Raw genomic sequence first — 20958 nt, forward strand, 5'->3', positions numbered from 1 at the left:
CACTATTTCATGCCACTGAAAAAGGCTGTGAGTTTATAACACAATGGGATCTGAATGAACAAATTATAAAACCATATTTGCATTTTTACAATAGTGACTAAAAATCAGTTAAAAATTACAGCAAAATATAAAATTATTTCCAGTCTCTTCAGTGTACAATATCTAGAATGAAGGATCTAGTTCTATATGGGTTATGTACCTGTATAATTTTCAGCAAGCAAGTCATTCCTCTAAAGCAATTGACTAATCACTTCCTTAGGGAGGAGGGAGAGGAGAGAGATGTGTGCATATACGTGTATACACTGCCCCCCCCGAATAATATTCTACATTTGGCATGAAAATCGATAGTAATTATTGTACATGGGATTCCAATTACATTTGTTAAAAATCGTCAGTTAAAATATTTTTAAAGTACACATTTAAAATAACCTGATTCAAAACATGAGTACAAGGAAGTCTGAACAGCAGGAGATAACAACAACTTTTTTAACTTGTCTTTTCCTTTTATCAGTGTCAAGCCAAAATAGTCCAGAAATATCACTCTCCTGATAACCAGCCACAATACTGTGTCTCTTTTTGGAATTATCCTTAAAATAGCAGCCCTCGAGGATTACACAGCTGCTTCCAGTTCTTACCAGTAGAGATCTTGAACTATTTTTGAGGTATTTTAAAATCTGGCTCTGTAATCTCTTGATTTGACTTGTATTTTTTAATGGAGGGTTTGACCCTGCACAGAACAGATGAAGATGCATTGTGCAGGGGAAAGCAAGGTAAAATGTGTTCAGAGTTAGCAGGGCACACAGGAGCATGTTTCAGCATTGAGAAGAGCTGTGCTGTCTGGCTTGGAAATCACATCTCCCTCTGAGAGGAGTGCATTGCTCAATCTGTTGGCCAGAGCTCAAAACAAAATTCAGGACTCCAGACAGCAAAGTTCAGTCAATTGGTTTATTAGTAAAACACTGGACAGCACTTGGGAAAATGCTGCTTCTTTTGGAGACTAGAGGCAACAGGAGACATCTGCCCTAGAGGTTGACACACAAGAGTATCAATGTATATATCCAGCCAGGCTTCTTCACACAAACCAATAAAAATTTTTATGCCTCTCCTAAACCAGTTTTGACTACTTCTTGTCTTTGTTTTGACCACATCACACAAATAGTTTACTTATGCTAAATACCAACTTGTACCAAGTATGGGTACCAAAATGCCTGGTTGTAATCTGACTGGAGTCATCTTCTCAGTATTCCATTGAAATCTAAACTATCTTGTAAACTAAAGACAGGTTTAGCCTAAGTAGAAGTCATTGTGGGATTTACACATGATGTGTGAACATCGTTCACAAATAGCATTCACACATCATTTAAATGCAAACACCGCAGAAAGATGAGGTGTTGTCTATCAAGCTCCTCATTTGCATGGTGAAACAGGACAAGCCTACATGGCAGAGCTGACACCTGAGCTAGCTCTACACAAGGCAGGGTGGCTCAGGGAGCAGGCTAGCTGTAGAAGCAGAGGGCTCCAGGCTAGGAGCACGATCAGTACGAAAGCTGACTAACATGTGAACAGCATTGAAGATAGAAATCTGGCCTCAGCCCTTGGCTCCCTTTAAAATCCGTGCAGTGTAACAGGCACATTCTAGATTGGGGTGAGGCGGTTTGTGCCTTGAAAATGCCTGTTGGTTACCAGGGTTGCTTAGAGCGACTGCAAATAGGCAGATGAACTGTGTATTATCTAACCTTACCCACCAGGAAGCTTCAACTTCTTGGTATTGTAGGTGTGTCCGAACTCTCACCCTGGGACTGGCAGAGGCACATGGTAGGATATCCTGGAAGTGCTCATATCTGGGTGTATATTTGATCTTAACTGCTATTACTAAAACTTTGGGGGATGATTTGCTTGACTAGCGTGTTAAAAACAGTGGGTTTAGTCCTATTTATATAGAATTATGTGGGTGGAAGGGGAGGAGAGGGGAGCAGCTCTCTACATAAAACAACAGCTTTACCAGTTTATGAGTCAAGGACAAATCTAAAGCAAATAAAGTTAAATGTCTACCATCAACATTCTTCAAACAGGCAAGGAGCTACCCACAAATCATATCACAGAATAGGATGATGGGCTTTCTAAGCCATATATCATGTGTAGCGAGGAAAAGGTTTTTCTTAGTGACAGGTGCTCAAAATGTGATGATGGCAGTCCTAATACTTTCTTGGGATTTGCAAAAATTACAGACAATTTCCTACCCCAACAAGCACTATTCCAGCGTGGGCACAATTTCATTCAGTAATTCACCTCATCTGGGCAGATATAAAGGAACTGATCACAGAACTAGAAATTAGTGGCAGCTTATGATTACGTTGGTTACATGCACACAAACTGAAGTGCCAGTTACACATAAATACACACAGAGGCACTTGATTCTTTCAAAGGACAGCTTGCACTAAGTTGGGAACTGTTATAAAACCAAGCCAGTGGGGACACTGAATAGCATAAAAGATCAAAAGCTATGGCCAGGAGAAATATAGTGGATAGTTCTAAAGTGAATTAAATAAAAAGGGAACTGTTACAATGAAATTTGTTCCTGATTAGGTAGAAATGCTAGAACTGTGGAACAGACTCCTTAAAAAGAGATTCCTGTTCTCTATCTGAAAGGCCAAAGACCATACTCATGCTGCTTAATGAGAAAATACTGTTCAGTCTAGCATTCACCACAGACAATTATTAAACTACATCCCCTGACCCCAGCCCTGACCTATTATTGACAGATCATAGCAGCTGCAAGTATTTTCTTCCTATTCTTACTCTGCTTTGGCAACAAATATAAGTAGATGATAAAGACACTAAACACTGCACATATATGCAACCCCGGTCACTTCAGTGTGCCGTTCACTTTTCTGATCTGAAGCATTTTTATATTTCTGTTGCCAACACCACCACCCCCATAAGATACATATTGGCCTTACACTGCTCTAGGCCTTCTGAGCTTTGCAGTTTTCTGGGAACATTTCTTTCTGTGATTAAAAACCAACTCCACTAGAAACAGTAACAATTAACTATTTGGAACAGGTTGCTGAGAACTGTAATTTCTTCATCACTTGGATTTGTTTTACCACGATTGGATGTTTTTAAAAAATAGCATTTCAATAAGCATTGGAAAGGATCCTAAACCAGCCAGAATAGTGAAGTGATTTGTCTACCCCTATGTCTGCACCACAGCTTTCTCCCTAGTATATTGAGAATTTCAATCTCTGGCTGACCATCAGGCAACAACATCAAATTCACTTTGGAAAAAAGTAACCATAGCAAAGCTGTTATTTTTATCTCCCAGTATGACAAAACTGGGGATGACAGAGAGGATTTTGTTATTAAATTGAGCAGCTTCAGTTGCTTCTGGAGCGTTGCTACAAATCATTATTTTAGAGGGATTAGTGATTTTCACAATGGAGGCTCCACAGATTTTCAAGATAATTACTCCTCAGCAGAGAAAACAGAATTGTTTTCAGATGGGTTTATCTTCACACAAGCCATTTCCAGTCTTTTATTTTAAAGGTTTAAACATAGCAAAAGAATTCCTTGATGAGCATGGAATTTTTTTAATAGTTAGTACTGCAGGCAAATTCTACAATACCCTTTTTAGAATGGATATTACGTGAAAAGGATATCCTTTTAGCATTTTAGGATCAATTTCTACAGTAATAATGACTGGTTTAGTGAATTCTACAGTATTTTTGTAATAGTCAGACCTTCGAACACACAGTGGATTGCACCTGAAATTCCGTTAGATAAATGTTGAATTTAGAAAAAACAGCCACTGCATCCCAGTTGGCTTTGTAACTGTATGCTGGAAAAAATCTAGGTCTACAGAAAGCTCCCAGCAGGAGAGTGACACCAGGGAAGGATTAAGGTCTATAGGAGTACTTTCTTCTAAAAAAGGCTTGTGGGCCTGTAGAGGAAGAAAACCAGATAGAAATGTAAACAAGCCCCAGGGAAGTAAAGCTATGTGGGTGTATTTACTTTCCTCTGGCAATGAGTGAAACAGGAGAATTACTGGCAATGGTATTTTCTTCTTGTTACTGTTTCTTTCTTATTTATGAGGAATGAAGGTGGACTGGTATTAGCAGTAGCCAACTCTTGGAATGGAAGAATTAGCAATGTAAGAGAAAAAAATCCAGGAGAAGGAGCCTATTAGAGGTCTTGCAAATTACGAAAATATTTCCCTCCTGTTCTGGACCCCAGCTATTCCTTCCAGTAACACATAAGAAAAAGCCATTCCACTTTCATCAGAGCGAGTCTTCTCCACCACAGTGAGAAGATATTTCTGACCTTTCAGGGAGGGCTGTGGTGCAGAAAACAACTTGGTGGCAAAGAGCTATTAGAATTGCAGCATTTTTTGAACACTCATTGGGCCCTATTTTCTTTCCTTTTCCCCCCCTTTTACCTTCAGATGAATTTAAATGTTACTAATTTAGCTTGAGGAAGGAGGAAACATAAGGGGGAGTGAGCTAACGGGATCTCTGATCCTCTGAAAATTTGGAATTAAGATTATCCTTAATTGCAGATTGGGATGCAAACTGTCTAGAAAGACTGTTACCTCTTGACCAGCTAAATGCTACTAAATTCTTTTCCATCATTTCTATTACTTGCTAATGTTATTATCCTCTATATTGGTTGACAAAGCAGAGATGATAACCAATTTTAAAACTTCTTTAACTAACCCACTGTTAGCATAGGAAATGACAGGTCCTTAAGACCACAATGTAAAAGAAAAATAAAGTTGTCATACTTTTTTATATATACATATATACACACACAGAGTGAGAACTTGCATGTACACAATGACAATGATCATGTGGTTCCATAATCTTTAGATTGCAAAATAGTTCAGAGAGTGCATGGAAGGGTTTTACTGTCAGGAAAACCAAGGCACAGAGGAATAAAAGAATGACCTCCTCTATATGGTAGTCTAAGATTTTTTTTAATGGCAATGTTAATTTTTAGGAACTGGAGACAGAACTCAGGAAACCAAGAGCTCACACCAATGACTTCTGCCACTATTTTGAAATAAGATAGTTCAGAAAATAATAGGATCTAGATAAATAGATGTATAGTAGAAAAGAAAGTAACTTTAAAGGATTTCTAAGGATTCACTCTAACACCTCTCTCAACGTACACAGTTTTGGCTGCTAAGGCAGCCTGTATCGTGGCCCTCAGATCTGAGTGGCTAGAAGTCTCTGTTCATTGTCTGGTATTGGCCTGTGCTCACCCTTTCTCACTGAGTTTAAAACATGGGGATGGCCATTCCAAGAAGTGCTGGCAACATAATTTAATTTCTTACTTTTTCTCCAGTCCAAATTTAAGCTATCTTCTCACAGATTGTCAGTTTAGCAGGCTACTGAAAAATCACTTGAAGTACTTTAGGCCATAGTAGTACAAAGATGTATGTCATGAAAAGATCTGACTCTTAGTCTACTGACAGTCTTTTGTTTCCTTTGGTAGGACCTATGCAGACAGACAACCTTCCCAGAACTGGCAAGCATTATTATACCATTGCAGGACCCCTAACATACCCATCTGCTGGTCTTCATCAGTGCTTCTGGAAGCAGAAAGGACTAAACATAATTCCTACAATGTTCACTGATGCAGCTGGTAAAGCTGTTTGAGCAAAGGAAACATGCGTGCTCCTAGTCCAATGTCTAGTGGAATTACTCAAATCACTATGCTGGTCCATACCTGTTTGCATCAGTGGGAGTCCATCTATTGGAGACTTCCAAACAAAAGAGGGCCATGACATTACATAGAAGGCAACAAAACAAAAAACAAAAAACAAACAAACAAAAAAATCCAGGAAAGGAAAAAAAAACAACCCCCTGCCCCCCCCAAACAACAACCCAAGAGCCTGGCTTAGAGAATAAGTGCAATGTAACAATGTAAGTTTAGTTTTCTAAAGAACGTTTGGGTGTACTGACTTATTGGTTTGCTTCACTCAACCTCACTGTATAATGAACGGCAGACAAAGTAGCATTTCTATAGCAAAAACGTAGAAACAGCTTGCTAGCAGCCTGCTGGTTTTTCTTCATCTTGACACAGTATGCTTCTCAGATTTTGATCTCTAATCCGTTAATAAATGGACAATGTCAGGACTAAATTTTAAAATCAACAGTCAGAGAGTCGAATTCTGATTGTGCAGCTGGAATGGCATTGCAATCAACAGAAGAATGCCAAAACACACTCACATAGACGACAGCAGAGTTGTGTCCATTTGGTCAAAAAAAGGATCTCTTACCTCCACAGAGCAATGATATACTTTCATGAGAAAGCAACCAGTCATGTGAGCAATTATTTCCAGTAACACTGCAGCTGGTAGCATCAGTATCCAACAGTTCTACATTCATTTCCCCCATTTTTTTTCCTGTGCATGTTTGCTCAGTTTACAAATCAAATTCAGCATGTGCTCTCCCTGTTTTTCCTTTGTTACTTTATTATAAATACTAAAAACTCCGGATCCTGTAGTCTGCCTCATTTACTTTGCATGTATGGGGCTAAATGAAATCAAACAAGCCAGATTCAGATGTAGGAGTTCCCTGAACTGAGGGATCTCCAGCAGGTTCAAAACAGCATGAATTTTCCAGCTGCTTTTTCTCCCAAACTGGTGCAAAGGATGATTGACCTTCTCAGGGAAAGGGGCACAGTGGAGCTAGATTAACAAAACCTGTCATTCTAAGTCCCTGACATATGCAGAAAATCGCAAGGGGGTATAGGAGAGGGCAAAAAATTGTCCCTCTTCTAAAGGTAGCGAATAATTTTTAAATAGTTGTTTTTCACCCAGCTGTTTTGACCCAGTTCTTTTTTCTCCCATCAGTATTGTGAGTTGATGCATTGTGCTGAGCTGAATAAATCATGCACTGTGGCATGTGACAGATACAAGCCCTTCATGAATCACAGTACTGAAATGCTTCATTAGATTTGATAAAAACAAACCCAAAATTTCACCTGCTTTAAATATACAAAGCCACAGTGTTGTAAGTCTTTATGCAGTTCAGGGCTATGTTATGACTGCCATGGCAATGACTGTAGAATGGTGTCTCTAATTTCACCTTCTCCTCTAGTTAAGTTTCCTTCTGCTGCACACTTAATCATCAGCGTTCTTCAGAGAAACCCATACTCTGTCTCTGCTGTCATACAATAATTCTGGGTATGTTATTCAGATTCATGTTTCGGTTGGTGAGTTTTGTCCTCTGATGAGGTCACACTTGTGTACTAACTCTCTGCTGCTGCCTTATTAACCTGCCTCCTGTGAAAAACAAACCATTCTTTACTTCTGTAACATCACTGAAGTCAATGGTAAGATAGGAATAATGGACTATAAATTTGGGATTGACATTCATTTCGCTGAGATTTTTTTCACTGTGTGCTGTAAAAATGTTAATGGATCTATGTTTTAGTCTTAGAGAGATTCACACATAAGTATTCCACATATTAAGAGAGTTCTGAAAATTTGGAAGTGTGTGAACTATTGGATGTGATTGAAGAAAGTGCCTCCCATGCCACTACGGCACGTGGATGATAGAAGAGAAGCAAAGCTGATGCACTCTTCTGCTGAAAGCTATTTCTGAAAGACAGGAGTACAGCTGAAATCATACCCATGGCAATGTGATTATTGAGAGGCCTGTGCAATGAAGTCAATGGGAAAACTACAGCTGGCTTCAATAGGAATTGAATGGGCTCTATGACTAGTCATCTGAAAATAAGAGGACAAGGGGAAAAAGCCTGGTACAGATTTGCTGGGTGTAAAAAAATCCTCACTGCCTGTGGAAAATTACAACTGCCAGAACACAAGGTATATTCTGAAAGCTGCTTTTATGTACATCGTAAGTATTGCTTTGTGGGATGATCCAGTGATAAAGTACAGCCCAAACTGTTTGCTTTCATGGAAAAGATTAGGCAAGAGGTATCCTGACTTTTGTTGTCAGGAAACAGACATATCTCAACTATTGTTCAAAATCAGACAAGATTTTTGCTCTCTGACAAGACAGAATTTCTAGGGTAACAAGAAACCCTTTCACATTCTCCCAGTGCATCCAGAGAGGCTTTTCTTACCCCAGGTCTCCCTCCTGGCACGCTTGCCAGGCCCCAGATCCCAGCAGCTGGTGTCAACAAGAATAGCTCCACAGACTTCAGCTAGCCTCTGAGATTTATGTTTGTTTACACAGCTGATTATTGGTCCTCATATATTTTATTTTGGCTTCATAATCCAGAGCAGTTCAGCCTATTTTCATGAATCATGAACATGGAACTGGTGATGCAAAGGCTCAGACAAAGCTTATTAGTGAACCAGCTTTCTCATTTTACCTTTCATGAAGGAGAGTCAAAATTGAATCCGAACTGTGAACGTCCCATTGAATACTCCCTTTATCCACATGCAATTTAGTTAAATGAAGAAATAATCATCATAGTGCCCAACAACACAGAAACGACATGGTAATAAACTGAACGCCTGTGGGTAGTTTTTTAATTTTGTACAGAGCAAACAGATTTAGGAATTGATGGTTCATTTCAATCTCTCAAAACAAATTCAATGACTAAGTAATTTGCTAATTGCTACTAGACTATGCAGTTTACAGGGATACCTTAATCACTGTTCTCAAAGAATCCTATTCTAATAATATTTTTTAAAATTAGTTCTGAAAAGGAGACAATTTGAACAGTTTCTCCTATTGATATGCTAAACACAAAAAAGTCCCTTGCCTGCCTTCAAGTATTTCTGGATTTCTTCTTTCTTTACTTCCTGGAGCACAACGAAAGAGGTGAGCTGCAGTTAAGTCTGTCATTCAATTTTAAGTGACACTGCTGGACAGAGTTTAGGTAAACTTCCAGAGAGAGGATAAACTATTAACCAGCACAGCGCAGGTACGTGCTGCTTACCTCCAAATCCAGGTCTCAATGCAAAGTCATGGTCCTCTATGCGAAGAAACTGCTCAGATTTAAGTGGCCGTACTTTGGTGCTGTCAAGTTTCCTCATTTTAATTTCTCGTTTGCTATGTTTAAAAAAAAAATATGTAAGAAACTTCACTTTTTTTCTGCCTGACATTCAGAGTGCTAGTTAAATGAAGCAGGGACCCAAGAATCCTGGACAGTTGAATCTGGTATGGTAAGGGAAACAACTGTGCTAACAAAGTTGGAGAAAGATATATTGGAAAAGGTAGGGAAATCAGGTATGGGGATGCTGGGGGAGAGAGGAGGGACAGGTAGTGTTTTGTTGTGATGTCTCTAGTCAGGTTTGCAAGTGTGCAAAGTGTTGTGGGCACCTCTAGAGATCCTAGCAGAAATTTTTCAGTTGTTGCTTCTGTTATAATACTGACAAATGAATGACACAAGAAAGAAGCTAGAGAAGGGGAGGTGTCTTACAAGACCTTCCTATAACTTCAAGGAAGAAGAATGACATGGCATTGGGGATGCCCAGGTCCATGAGGAACACCAATTATATATAAAAAGTCCCAGGAAGAACATCTAGCTCTTCTTCCATTCCCCTCAGAGATTGTATCTACGATTATATAAGAGATTATAGCTGTTTGAAAAAATGTTATTATTCACATAACCACTTTCAACTCAGACTTGGAAATAACACCATGTATCTATGGTTTTAAACCACTTCATACATTATCCATATTACAGAGACAATTACACTTTTTATTATAAATCTTTTTTTTCCTAGGAGCTTAAATGAGACAATAATTTTTCAGAAGGACTGAGAAACTGATGGTCCTGGATCCAGGGACTTGTTTTTTGAGATCCTCCTAAACATCATTCAGATTTGGCCAAGTTACTCATTAGCTCATCCCCTTATTTGCTGCTTAGTCATGCAGCATTTTGCATCAAGAGCCCTGTCTCTGCATTTTTCCCCATGCCACACATATCTGAGCCTCTGCGTAGCACCAAGGCAACACAGATGAACCTGTGCTCTAAGCAGGACACCATGAATTCTGTACTTCTTTCTGGTGACTGCTGCTAACTTTCTTCCCTTCACAGAACGTACTGCACAACATCCCAAACTCCACTGGGAAATTCACATGCCTAAGAATGGACTCGAGCTCTCCAGACGGAAATCTCATGTGCTGGGCCTGCATTTAAAATGAACAGCAGATGCCCATCACAATGCAGACTCCTTTTCCATTTTTCCTATGAACAGAAACGGTGGCACAGGCAGCGGAGGGGTCTGGTACATACCCATATCACAAAGGTATTGGGTTAAAACACAGACAAGATCTACAACCAGATCTGGCAGCTGGGGGCACAGCCTTTAGAAAGAATCCGTTACCTTATTAGGTTCTGCTACAAGGAAAATGCTGTGATGCCTCCTTCAGTTTCCACTCCTTGTTGCATGTCCTGCTTCAAGTGGCTGGCCCCAAGTAATAACAGAACTAGCCATTGCTTAGCTGGAGAATTATGCCTAGCTTTGGGCCCCCATTTCAGGAAAGGCATGGGAAGATTGGAAGAACCTATGTAATTTAATTTAGAGGAAGAAGACTGAGGGAACACATCACAGTCTTCAGAACACAATGAGCTTTTACAGGGCCCTTTGCTCCGTGTCCAGTAGGATAAGCAGTGACAACAAGGGAGATCTGTGGTACATATTAGGAAAACCTTTCTCATGGTGAGAATAGTGAAACATGGGAACATATTGCCTGGGCAGGTTTTCAGACTCCTTTCACTCGGGCTATTTAAGAATAGGTTAGACATATATTTGTAGGAATGACTTAAATACAGCTGCTTTGCCACAGGCAAGGGACTCTCCCTAGACATAATTTCTTTCATGCTTTCTGTGATTCTCTGGGACTTTGCTGCCAGCAACTCTAATTATTACTTTAGACTGAATGATAGAAATCTGTTCTGATGATTTGCCCTGTAGTCAAACACTGCTTAAGACGAGGTATGGAAAACCTTAGCATAAGGTATGCGCCTGTATTTACTTATTTTTTTTCTCCTTTGCCCCCTTTTTTCTTAATAATGAAGCCCAATACATTATTTTAAAAATGCTATGTTACAGGAATGCTGAGGTGGCTCCTGGGCTATTCAGAACCATTGGGCTTGAACAAATTAATTTACCTGAGTATTCTTGAATGTCTCTGGCAGTGTTGTCTGAACCAAATTATCAAGGCAATCAGAACGCCCATCAGACATTTCAAATACAGACTTTAGTTCTCTAAGTATGAAAATTATGTGGATGCTAAAATGAAACCCCGTGCTTCAGAATTAAAATCACCACAGAGCAAGCCTGTATCAGAGTAGAATGGGCAGTAGAACTGAACACCTGCAATGCTCTGCAATAGGTATACAAGGAAATTCTGCTGCTTGGGAACCAGTATAAGAGAAAATGATGAATTATGTTCGAAATGCCATGGCACAGCTAATACAGTTTGGAAGCATTAGGTTATTTGTCATCGGATGTGCCTAGGAAATACCTGTTTGATGCTCCGATGATTTCACCGGAAGAAGCAGGCTAAAACTACGATACATCTATTGCAACTTCTTACTAGAAGCAAGTATGTGACTGAAGAAGACTGCCTAGTCACGAGAGGCAAAACATAAGCTACCAGGGCAGGAATTTTTTTCTTAATGAGCCACTGAGAAGAGATCTTATGGGATTTCTGTTTTTCGGGATGAGGACAAAATAAACAGAAATGCTGCCTATATGAAAAGCATCTTTTGTGCCCACTTACTTGAACAGCCTCTTTAAGCTGATGTTCTATATACAAATGGTGGAGTAACTATAATTATTTCTAGCTGCTATCAAAAGTGGTTGTTCAAGCTAGGCAAGATCTTGCAGGGGTCAGAACAGCACTTTCATTACAAACATGCTGCATCTTTTCTTCAAAACCTTCCTTTGGCAGAATATATTTTTTTATTGTAAAGGAAAATAGGCTTCCATGCAGAGATATATACTCATGGTACTTGGAATTAATTTCATGGACGCTGGTAACATTGCATGTATAAAGGTACCAAAACTTAGAAAAATTCCATAAAATTTTCTAAAATAATTAAAAAATAATACACTTCTGCTTCACATTTTTTCTCCTCCTTGACTGCTTCCCCCACCCAAGGCCAAGAAGTGTTCTCCAGCAGATATTCCTTTAACATCAGCATCTGGACTCCAGATGTTGCTCCTTGGCTAAGAGTTACAGTATTAAATTGTCCTTGCTGCAGCATTAAAGTTGTTTAACTGACAACTCAGAGGGAATCACATGTATGTATTTGTTTACTCCCAAGAAATCCTAGACCCGTATCTAACTACTGATCAGCACCACAGCATTGTGAAATCATCAGCAGATGCTTTCTTGAGTGCTCCTTCCCGTGGCACCAATTCCATTAAAAAGCAGAAGAGACAGATCTAACTAGCCTAGGTCTCAGAAAAGCTTCCTGAGGTCAGTCAAGACATACTTTTCATTCTCACAGAAGCACAGCAAAGACACAGATTATATTTCGGTGGCCTGGCACCTTGGTCTCTTTATCACACAGCTTTGGCAAGCGCCCCATAATCTAGGAGTCTAAATGCAGTCATTGATTCTGCACATTCATTGTATGGCATATATCAGGCTGTGGTGTTTGAGAGGAAAAGCCTACATGCACCTAAGGAAAGGAAATCTCTCTTTACCTACCTGGGGTAGTAGTAATAAAGGGAACTTTGACAGATGGCTTGGTGTTGCCATAGATCTGGGCAATGATAAATAGGAGTTTGTCAGTCTCAGTGAAGCACATGCTCAAGAAACTACTACTTCCAGTTATAATAGCTCTGCTTTACACAGCTGTTCTCCAGGCAACATTTTACATTATGCAAATGAAACGGTAACCTATAATTAAATTCCAACAGAGGTCATAAAAAGCACTTGAAGTGTTTCAGATCACATAGGGAAGACACCCCTGCTGGTACTTATATGGGAAGTTAATGGAAGCACTAGCTCTTTGGATGAAAAAAGTGAGATACACTCTTTGGACACTTCACTACCCAATACTGTCACATGGACTCATGGCTCGATGCCTTGGTATCTGACAGAGCTCTCAAAGACCAGTTAGTCACTGCCTACAAAACCAAAGCGACTAATTCCGAATTCTTTAACAACGGACAAATATGTGGCAGGCTTTTAAAGACAAATTTAGCTGCTGCTATCTAACCATGAATACCTAATACTAAGAGAAAGGTCAAAGGGCTGCTCAAGGGTAGTTGGATCATTTTTCATTAAAGCATTTAACCACATAATGCCATCAGTGTAGTTCCATAACCAGCACATTCATGGGAATGATGTGGTTAGTATCCCATCTGGTTGTCTTTAACTTACCAGGTTATCAAAAGTTTACACTGGTTCAAGGAGAAATCGGACAAGTTCATGGAAAAAAAATCCAGTGAAGATCACTAAATCAGCATCAATTACATCCAACACAGGAAGTCTCTGAGGGAAATCTGGTGACTGGATATGCGGGGGAGTAACCGCAGTGCCTGTTGCTGGGGTTTGAGTAGCCACAGTGCCTGTCGTGGGGGTAGATGTCTGGATGGTATTCTTAAATAGTTCTTTAACCCTAAACAAGACCTGAACCACATTCAGGAGACATAGCAATAGGAACGTGCTGGTTTGAACATTCCAAGGATATTCAAAATTCTCAAGAGCTGTTGTAACTAGCCTGAGGGAGAAAGGGAAGGTGAAGGAGCGGGGGAAAGTGTTTCCGCCACAGATTGGTTCCCCGAGGAGAAAAGGTAAAGACAGTAAATGTTAATAGTTTCTGAAAGGTGGCTCCCAAGGCACAGAGATGACGGCAATGCCGAGTGCAAATACCAGATTAGTCTCACGACCAATAATTTTATCATGTCATAAACCAGTAGTGTTACACAGTGCAGCAAAATGATATCCTTGATCCAGCTCCCAGAGGTGATAAACAGCACAACAGAGAACATATACAGCAAGCAAGGTGTTACAGAACACAACTTTGAGAGCAAGCACAACAACTTTGAGAGTAAATTAATCAACATTGTGACCAGCGACTATTATACCAATATAATGAATGCTTATAACAAATTTGCCTTAAAAAGCTCTGGTCAGATCTGTCATTCTCTCAACCTTTCATGCCCTACGTTGGGTGCCAAAAGGACTGTTGTCGTTTAACCCGACAGGCAGCGGAACACTACACAGCCGTTCGCTCACTCCCCTCCTGCCCCCTCAGTGGGATGGGGGAGAGAATCAGGAAAAAAAAAGTAAAATTCACGGGTTGAGATAAGGACAGTTTAATCGGACAGAAAAGGAAGGGAAAATAATAATGATAAAAGAATATACAAAATAAGTGATGCACAATGCAATTGCTCACCACCGGCCGACTGATGGCCAGTCAGTCCCTGAGCAGCAGCCACCACTCCCCGGCCAACTCCCCCCAGTTTCTATACTGAACATGACGTCACATGGTATGGGATATCCCTGTGGCCAGTTTGGGTCAGCTGTCCTGGCTGTGCCCCCTCCCAGCTTCTTGTGCACCTCCAGCCTTCTCAGTCGGTAGAGCATGGGAAGCTGAAAAGTCCTTGACCAGTGTAAGCACTACTTAGCAACTAAAACATCGTTGTGTTATCAACGTTATTCTCATCCTAAATCCAACACACAGCACTGTACCAGCTGCTAGGAAGAACATTAACTCTATCCCAGCCAAAACCAGGACAGGAGTGCTAGGGGTAAATATCTTATAAGTTTGCCCTCTCCTTATTCTTCCAAACTTGTGCTTACAGCCTTTGTTGGAAACAGGTCATGATAGCACACGGACCTTTGGTAAGATCCTGCGTGGCTGTTTTTCTGTTTTAATGCCCTGCGTAACTAATGATAAGGTGAGCCCTTGGCAGGAGACTGGAGGAAGGCTGGAGCACCTCTGGGTATTCAGGAAGATATAAACACGTTTCCAGCACCATCCTCATCACGATAGATTTTGAAAAATCTGAAACTCATGTCTCAGGAAGGATAGTTAGGAGAGGTTTTGTTTTCAGTTACACTAATTTAGTTTCCAAGATACCACAATTCCTTTATTGCTGCAGTATGGGGGTAGTGGGGAAAAAATTCTCATCACATTCAAAATGAAACTAGGTAAGTTTATGAAAAGAATACTATGAAGGACCCTTTTATGAAAAGAATACCACGAAGGACCCGAGATATAATAGCCATACACTTCTTTGCAGTGCTATGTCCCCGAGATACTCTAGGTACTACCAAATGAAAGGTACATAAAAAGTAGTAATTACAGAACTCTTGTTCCCAGGAGAGTCTGTGGAGTCTGTGGCAGTGTGGTCTCTGAAACTTTTAACGTATTTATCAAACTTTGAAACCCAGATAAATGTAAGCATTAAAATTGCACAGTTTCTCACAAAAATGCATTTCCAAGTGTTCAGTAACATCAGCAACATGTACTGTCAAAAAGCCTAATATTTGGACAGTCAAATGTTTTGCTCTTTGCTGTAGGAAATGGACCATGAGAATAATCTCTTTCTCATGTACTTTTGGTTAATGCTTTAAAATCTTCTTTACAAGAGAATGCAGACAAATAGCTTTGGAGGAAGAATTGGGTTACTCTATTGAAACAGTGGAACTTGTAGGTTAAGTAACATTTTCACATGGGATTCTTTTTAAAATGCCACCCATTTAACCAAGGCCATCTGTCAGCTGTGTCCCTAATAACCCTACTGCTGGCTGAAAGGTTTTTCCCCGGAAAGAAAAAGAGGCTGGTGGAAAGTCAGACCCTGTTGCAACGTACTGGAAGATAATGCTGCCTTTTGAAACAAAAGCAGAGAATCAAACAGAGAGAAATTAAATGTATTTGGATCCTCTCCACAGAAAAGTTGATTTGCAGCTGTTAAGCTTTGGCATCTTCTGTGGCTCAGATTCTGCAGTCTTCTTCCCAGTTCCAAATCACTAGGGCCTAGGAAGACAAGGAAGGCCAAAGCATTGCCTTGTGTAAAAAAGACTGCTACACCAGTCAGCATCAGCTGAGAATGTGGTCCTGCCTGTCTCACAGGACTGTCGTATGGATCCATTTGTAGGTATTAGTAAAGATCTGTGAAGGTGGAGGGGACACTGCGATAGTATTGTTACTGCTGTCCCGTGGCAAGAGGTCAGCAAAGGATGTCCCGCAGGATGCCACAAAATATGCTGTCTCCTACCACCAGGCTTTTCTCCCGCTTTGTGAATTTTTAAGCCAGTGATGGAGCAACTCCTCTCAGCTATTGCAGAACAGGATAAATGCAAACAGCGGTAGCATATGTTTCCCTTTTACCACTGACAAAAGTGTATCAGCTGAGCTTCAAATAGACCTTCCTTACCACCACAGCAGTAAGAAGATACTTTATTCTGTTTCCATTTGAGTCTCAACTGCTTCCTGAGACTAGCAAAGCACCAGATTAGACCTTATTTTGATATTAGGGCTAGTTCTGTTTATTTTATTATTACAAATAATTGTGCACTAGCACTCACTCCAAAACTGTCAGCGAGTTTGAAACAGTCTGCTGAATAGCCATTCTTTTCATGAGCTTTTGGCTTAGACCAAACTTGAACCTATGACCTTCACTTGAAATCTAGAAGTACTGAGCGAGATAGCATCTCCAGGCACCTCCATTGTGTCACTGGGATATGTTCTGTTGCCTTGCCTTGCTTAAACGCAATTTTATCAAGACATGTAGGGATTCAGAGATATGTCACTGCTGGATTATCACATAAGAAGTGATACAGAAGATAAACAGCTGTATACCTGCTACAAAGCATGTAACTTCAAAAACAGCTTAAACACATCAAAGGAGTCTAATTGTGTTACTTTTCCTCAATATGTGATATCATGTGAATAAACTATGAGCTACCCTGCCCGTTTTAATAGGGGTCAAGTTCACAAAAATGTAACAGTTGTATCCCTTCCCCTTCCTTAAATAGAGCTACTTATTACAATGTCTCCTACCTCCCAACAAAGAGAGATTTTGCTTGGATTACCACTGGCCTGGTAAGTGGTCTGTCTACATACTATGAGATTAATCTGGAAACATATTGAGAGGCCTCACGTGGCAGATATGAAATTGCATTTGTGGGAAAAAAGCACTAACACTTTGCATAGAAACTTACATGTAAAAAACTTTGTATCATTATTCATTTTAAACCAGCTACTTAATTAGAAAGAGTAGGAATGGACACAATCTTCAATGTCTAAAAGCATACGTATATTCCAGAAAGGGAACACACTCTGTCATCACTACAAATAAGGTACACCTTATTTAGTGCCATAAGAATGTCTTCTGTATCTTGATAGTGTAGCTACTCTGCTGTTTAGGTAATGGAAGTCACTTTATATTGGCATGGAACTTTGGAAGGCATTTCTGCTTCTTGTAATGGGAGTGAGAGGGCAAGAATACTTGCTACATCACAATAGTAGTCTGGTATCACAATAGTAGTCTGGTATCACACAAGTTAAAAGAGCTGTGTGTGGGTGTGAGTGTGTACATACCTGCATACATATGAAGCATTCATGAAATCACAATATGAAATGTCTGGTTATGAAAAATTAATTAATAGTTTACCATTTCTGTTTTGGGAACACCCTATCAATACTATGTGTACTATAAATTCAGAAACTGGCAAAACAGGACAGTGAACAAAATGGGTGCATTGAATGGTTGCTGACAGCATAAAGTTTATCAGATGAACACAGACAGAGAGAGTATATTGCTTACCTGTTATGATTTCTTAAGCATGAGAATTGTTGCCGATGATGAAGATGGTGATGCTGACTTTGAGAACTGTGTAGCACTGCTGTCGGCCACAGGCAGGTGAGGAACAGAAATTTCATGACCAGGACCATCTCTTCCAAAAGAGAAATGCACCTGATCAGCAAATCCACCTTGCTGACTTTTTATTTTTAGTGTTTAGAAACAGCATAGCATACAAAAGATGCATGTGAAGCAAGGCATCACTGAAGACAGAAGACAGGGGCACCCCAGTTCTGATGTCCTCGCCGAGTTCCCCTCATATTTTGGCAAATCATAAAAATTCCTTCAGCTCTACATCCCTGTGGCACCTGCTGTCAAACCAGAAGCACCTTGCTTTTAGAAATGTAGTAGATACAGCAATTTGTTTGGCCAGGCTGCGGTCTGATCCATTGCTTCCAGTCTTTCAGCATAGGCGCATATTTGAATTCTCCATCACCCACTCAGTAACCTCTTCAACATAGCCTCTGCAGGCAAAGTGATGTCAAACATTTAATCCCCCTTAAATCCCACACAAGACCATACAAAAATCTGCTTTAATGACAAAGGTCTCTAAATTAATCTTGCTTTCTATATATGTATCTGCTCAAAATAATTTTCTGTACAGCTCAAGCTCTTTCATTAACTGGCTACATCATATTGCTTCCCAACCATTAACATCATTTCTGTTTCTGTGATCTACAGTAGCAAGCATTTTGTCTGTAGATACAGAACTACTTTTGGACAGCACAATATCATGGAGCAAGTCCAAACTAAAAATGAAGTCTTGTTTCAATATTCCCCAATAACATTTGGAAATACCAACAATCTTTCTTTTTCTTCTTTTTTTAAGCTCTGCAGCTCTCTAATTTACCCTAAATTTACAAGGTATGTGCATGTCTAAGATCCAGTATCCTTCCACCACCCCTAATTTTATCTTTATTTCATTTAGCCTGCTCTGCCTGTTCAATAGCAGATTGAATTGCAAAACATTTTATTAACAAAATGTTGCTTAAGCAATAACTTGAGCATGCCTGCTTCTCCTATGAAAGGTGATAAAATTTCTTGTGGGCTTAAAACTGGGCAATACTGGACACACCTTCTTAGCTGACACAGTCAAATTTATCCTCTTCAAGCCATCAGCAAGTTCAGTAATTATCAAAATCAACAGCACATATTTACTTTTCTTTATCTAAAAAATTAGAGATGTGAGATTGAAAGTTAGGGAAATGGAAATACCCAACCCCTGTCTAACAGAAGTAGAAGTAATTCAGGTCTCCCAGCAGTAGGCTTCTTCCTAAGTAAGACAAATGGAGGAATGAAAGCAAACCCAACACTGTGTCTGCTGAGGCTGGGTTGTTAACACCCAACCACACTGGGATAGTAATTCTGTGATGTGGACATCTGCATCCTCAGAAGTTCCCCGAGATTCCCAACCCACTTCCTTTGGGCTAAGAAATACTTCTCAGATGCAAATGATTGCCAGGAGGAGGTTACCAAAGGTCAGCTAATTCCCACTGTTTTTTCCATTTGGAGTTGAACAGCTATCTGCCTCTGACTTAAAAAATAAATAAATAAAAAAAATCCCTTCCCAACCATGCATAAAACTTCAACAGTGTTAGATTGAATTTAGTGGCCTAGATCAAAGGCTTTCAACCCTGTTACCTGTCTCATTCTACATTGTTCATAGTTTAATCCTTTCCTGTTCAGCAAACTTATGGAAGATCATTGGTAGCCTGACCCAGAGATAGTCAGACAGTGCTTCTAGCAGGTCTGGTGTATTCCCAGGGTGGAGTTTCTGGAGAAGGTAAACACAAGCTGTAGTTAATAAGACCTTTAACAGCTTCCATCAATTTGCACTATCATTTGGGTGGAAAAGGGAAAACAAATAATAACTCCAATGAGAGTTTATTCCAGGTAGAGATAATACGTGTTCCTGAGCCAGTCTGGTTAAGTTGTCTAGTCTCATCCACCCTACATATATCGAAGTATCAGCACATCTGATTAAACTACATATAAGAAAAGATCTAAGAGCCTTTGGATCCTCCTCTTTCCCTGCCCAAGCACAGGCCCAACAGTAGCAGCAACAGTAGCAAATCAGGTAAAAAGCTAACTATGCTCCAGGCTGTGTGGTAAACGTGTTACCACATTTCTGCATGTTCAGCTATCTGCACGTTCATCAGTGTTAACTCATTTCCAACCATCTTCCTCAACTACAAAGGAATAACAACATGTATATACTGTCTTCTCTGCTAATAGTAATCATCCACATTGTTTCCAGAGACTTTTGGGAAAGCCGTATTTTAGACGTTAACATCATCCTTAGCTGAAACTGCTCGCTGTTATCCTGACTAAGCAGGAGACACGGAATGGGGAAGGCGAGCATGTTCCAGGTGCTGAGGTTATCCACCAAGAGCTCTGAAGGGGACCTGAGGTCAGATTATGTCATGCTAATGCATAAATGCATTGACTTTGTGTGCTGACCTCAAGGCAGTCAAAAGAGTCCATTAAAAATAAATAAGTAAAAACTGTTTTGTGTATTTGTTTCCCAGCTGGAAAAGGGAATGCTTAGAACCCCTGCTCCAGGGATATGGCAAAGACAAACAAGTTGGCTTTGCAGAATGACTGGTGTGCCCCTGGCCAAGCTGCATATGGATGTCTCTCCCTCCAGAAAGCACATCAGCCAAGAGGGGAGTCTTTAACATAGAAAGAGGCAATTAGATGTTGTTTTCATTCAGCTATCAGCACCCCGCTGTTTTATTATTCCTGGCTGTAGCAAGAACTTGACCACTAAGCTGTGGTGCTGAAAAGACTGCTCCATGGAGGATTTTCAAAACATGCTCAATGTTCCTTTGACTGCCCCCGCTAAAATCAGCTTTAGTAAAAAATAAGGGCTGCGTGCACTGACATATTCCACCATCTTCACGCCGTTGATGTCATAACACTGAATATGTGGAGCCTTGCCTAAGCACACTGAAAATCTAAGCACTACCTCTCTATCCTTGGCTATGGCATATTTCCAGAAATTAATTGTCTAGCCCACACACGCGAAGTCTTCAGGAGGGACTCCTGCAGAGTGAAATGGTGAACACTTCCATTAATGGGTGTGTAATATCAGTGAAGGCAACTAGATGTCACCCACAGCAATAGGGTTTCTTCATACTAGAGTTGTTTTCATTTCCTCTGGGTAAGACAGCATTACACGGAGCAGATTATAATAT

General features: G+C 40.1%; 1 protein-coding gene across 1 annotated transcript in view; it reads right to left on the minus strand.

Moving 5' to 3' along the window:
* Positions 1-17853, minus strand: part of GABRR3 (gamma-aminobutyric acid type A receptor subunit rho3) — a 33333-nt gene extending 15480 nt beyond the window's left edge. Inside the window, exons 1-2 of the mRNA XM_076351090.1 lie at positions 17726-17853; positions 8920-9032 (exon numbers count right to left, since the gene is read on the minus strand). Coding sequence (XP_076207205.1) covers positions 8920-9032; positions 17726-17853 — 241 coding nt within the window. The remainder of the gene's footprint in view (positions 1-8919; positions 9033-17725) is intronic.
* Positions 17854-20958: the final 3105 nt, after the last annotated feature.

This window comes from Aptenodytes patagonicus, chromosome 1 (genome assembly GCF_965638725.1).
Source record: "Aptenodytes patagonicus chromosome 1, bAptPat1.pri.cur, whole genome shotgun sequence".
In the NCBI taxonomy this organism is placed as follows: Eukaryota; Metazoa; Chordata; class Aves; order Sphenisciformes; family Spheniscidae; genus Aptenodytes; species Aptenodytes patagonicus.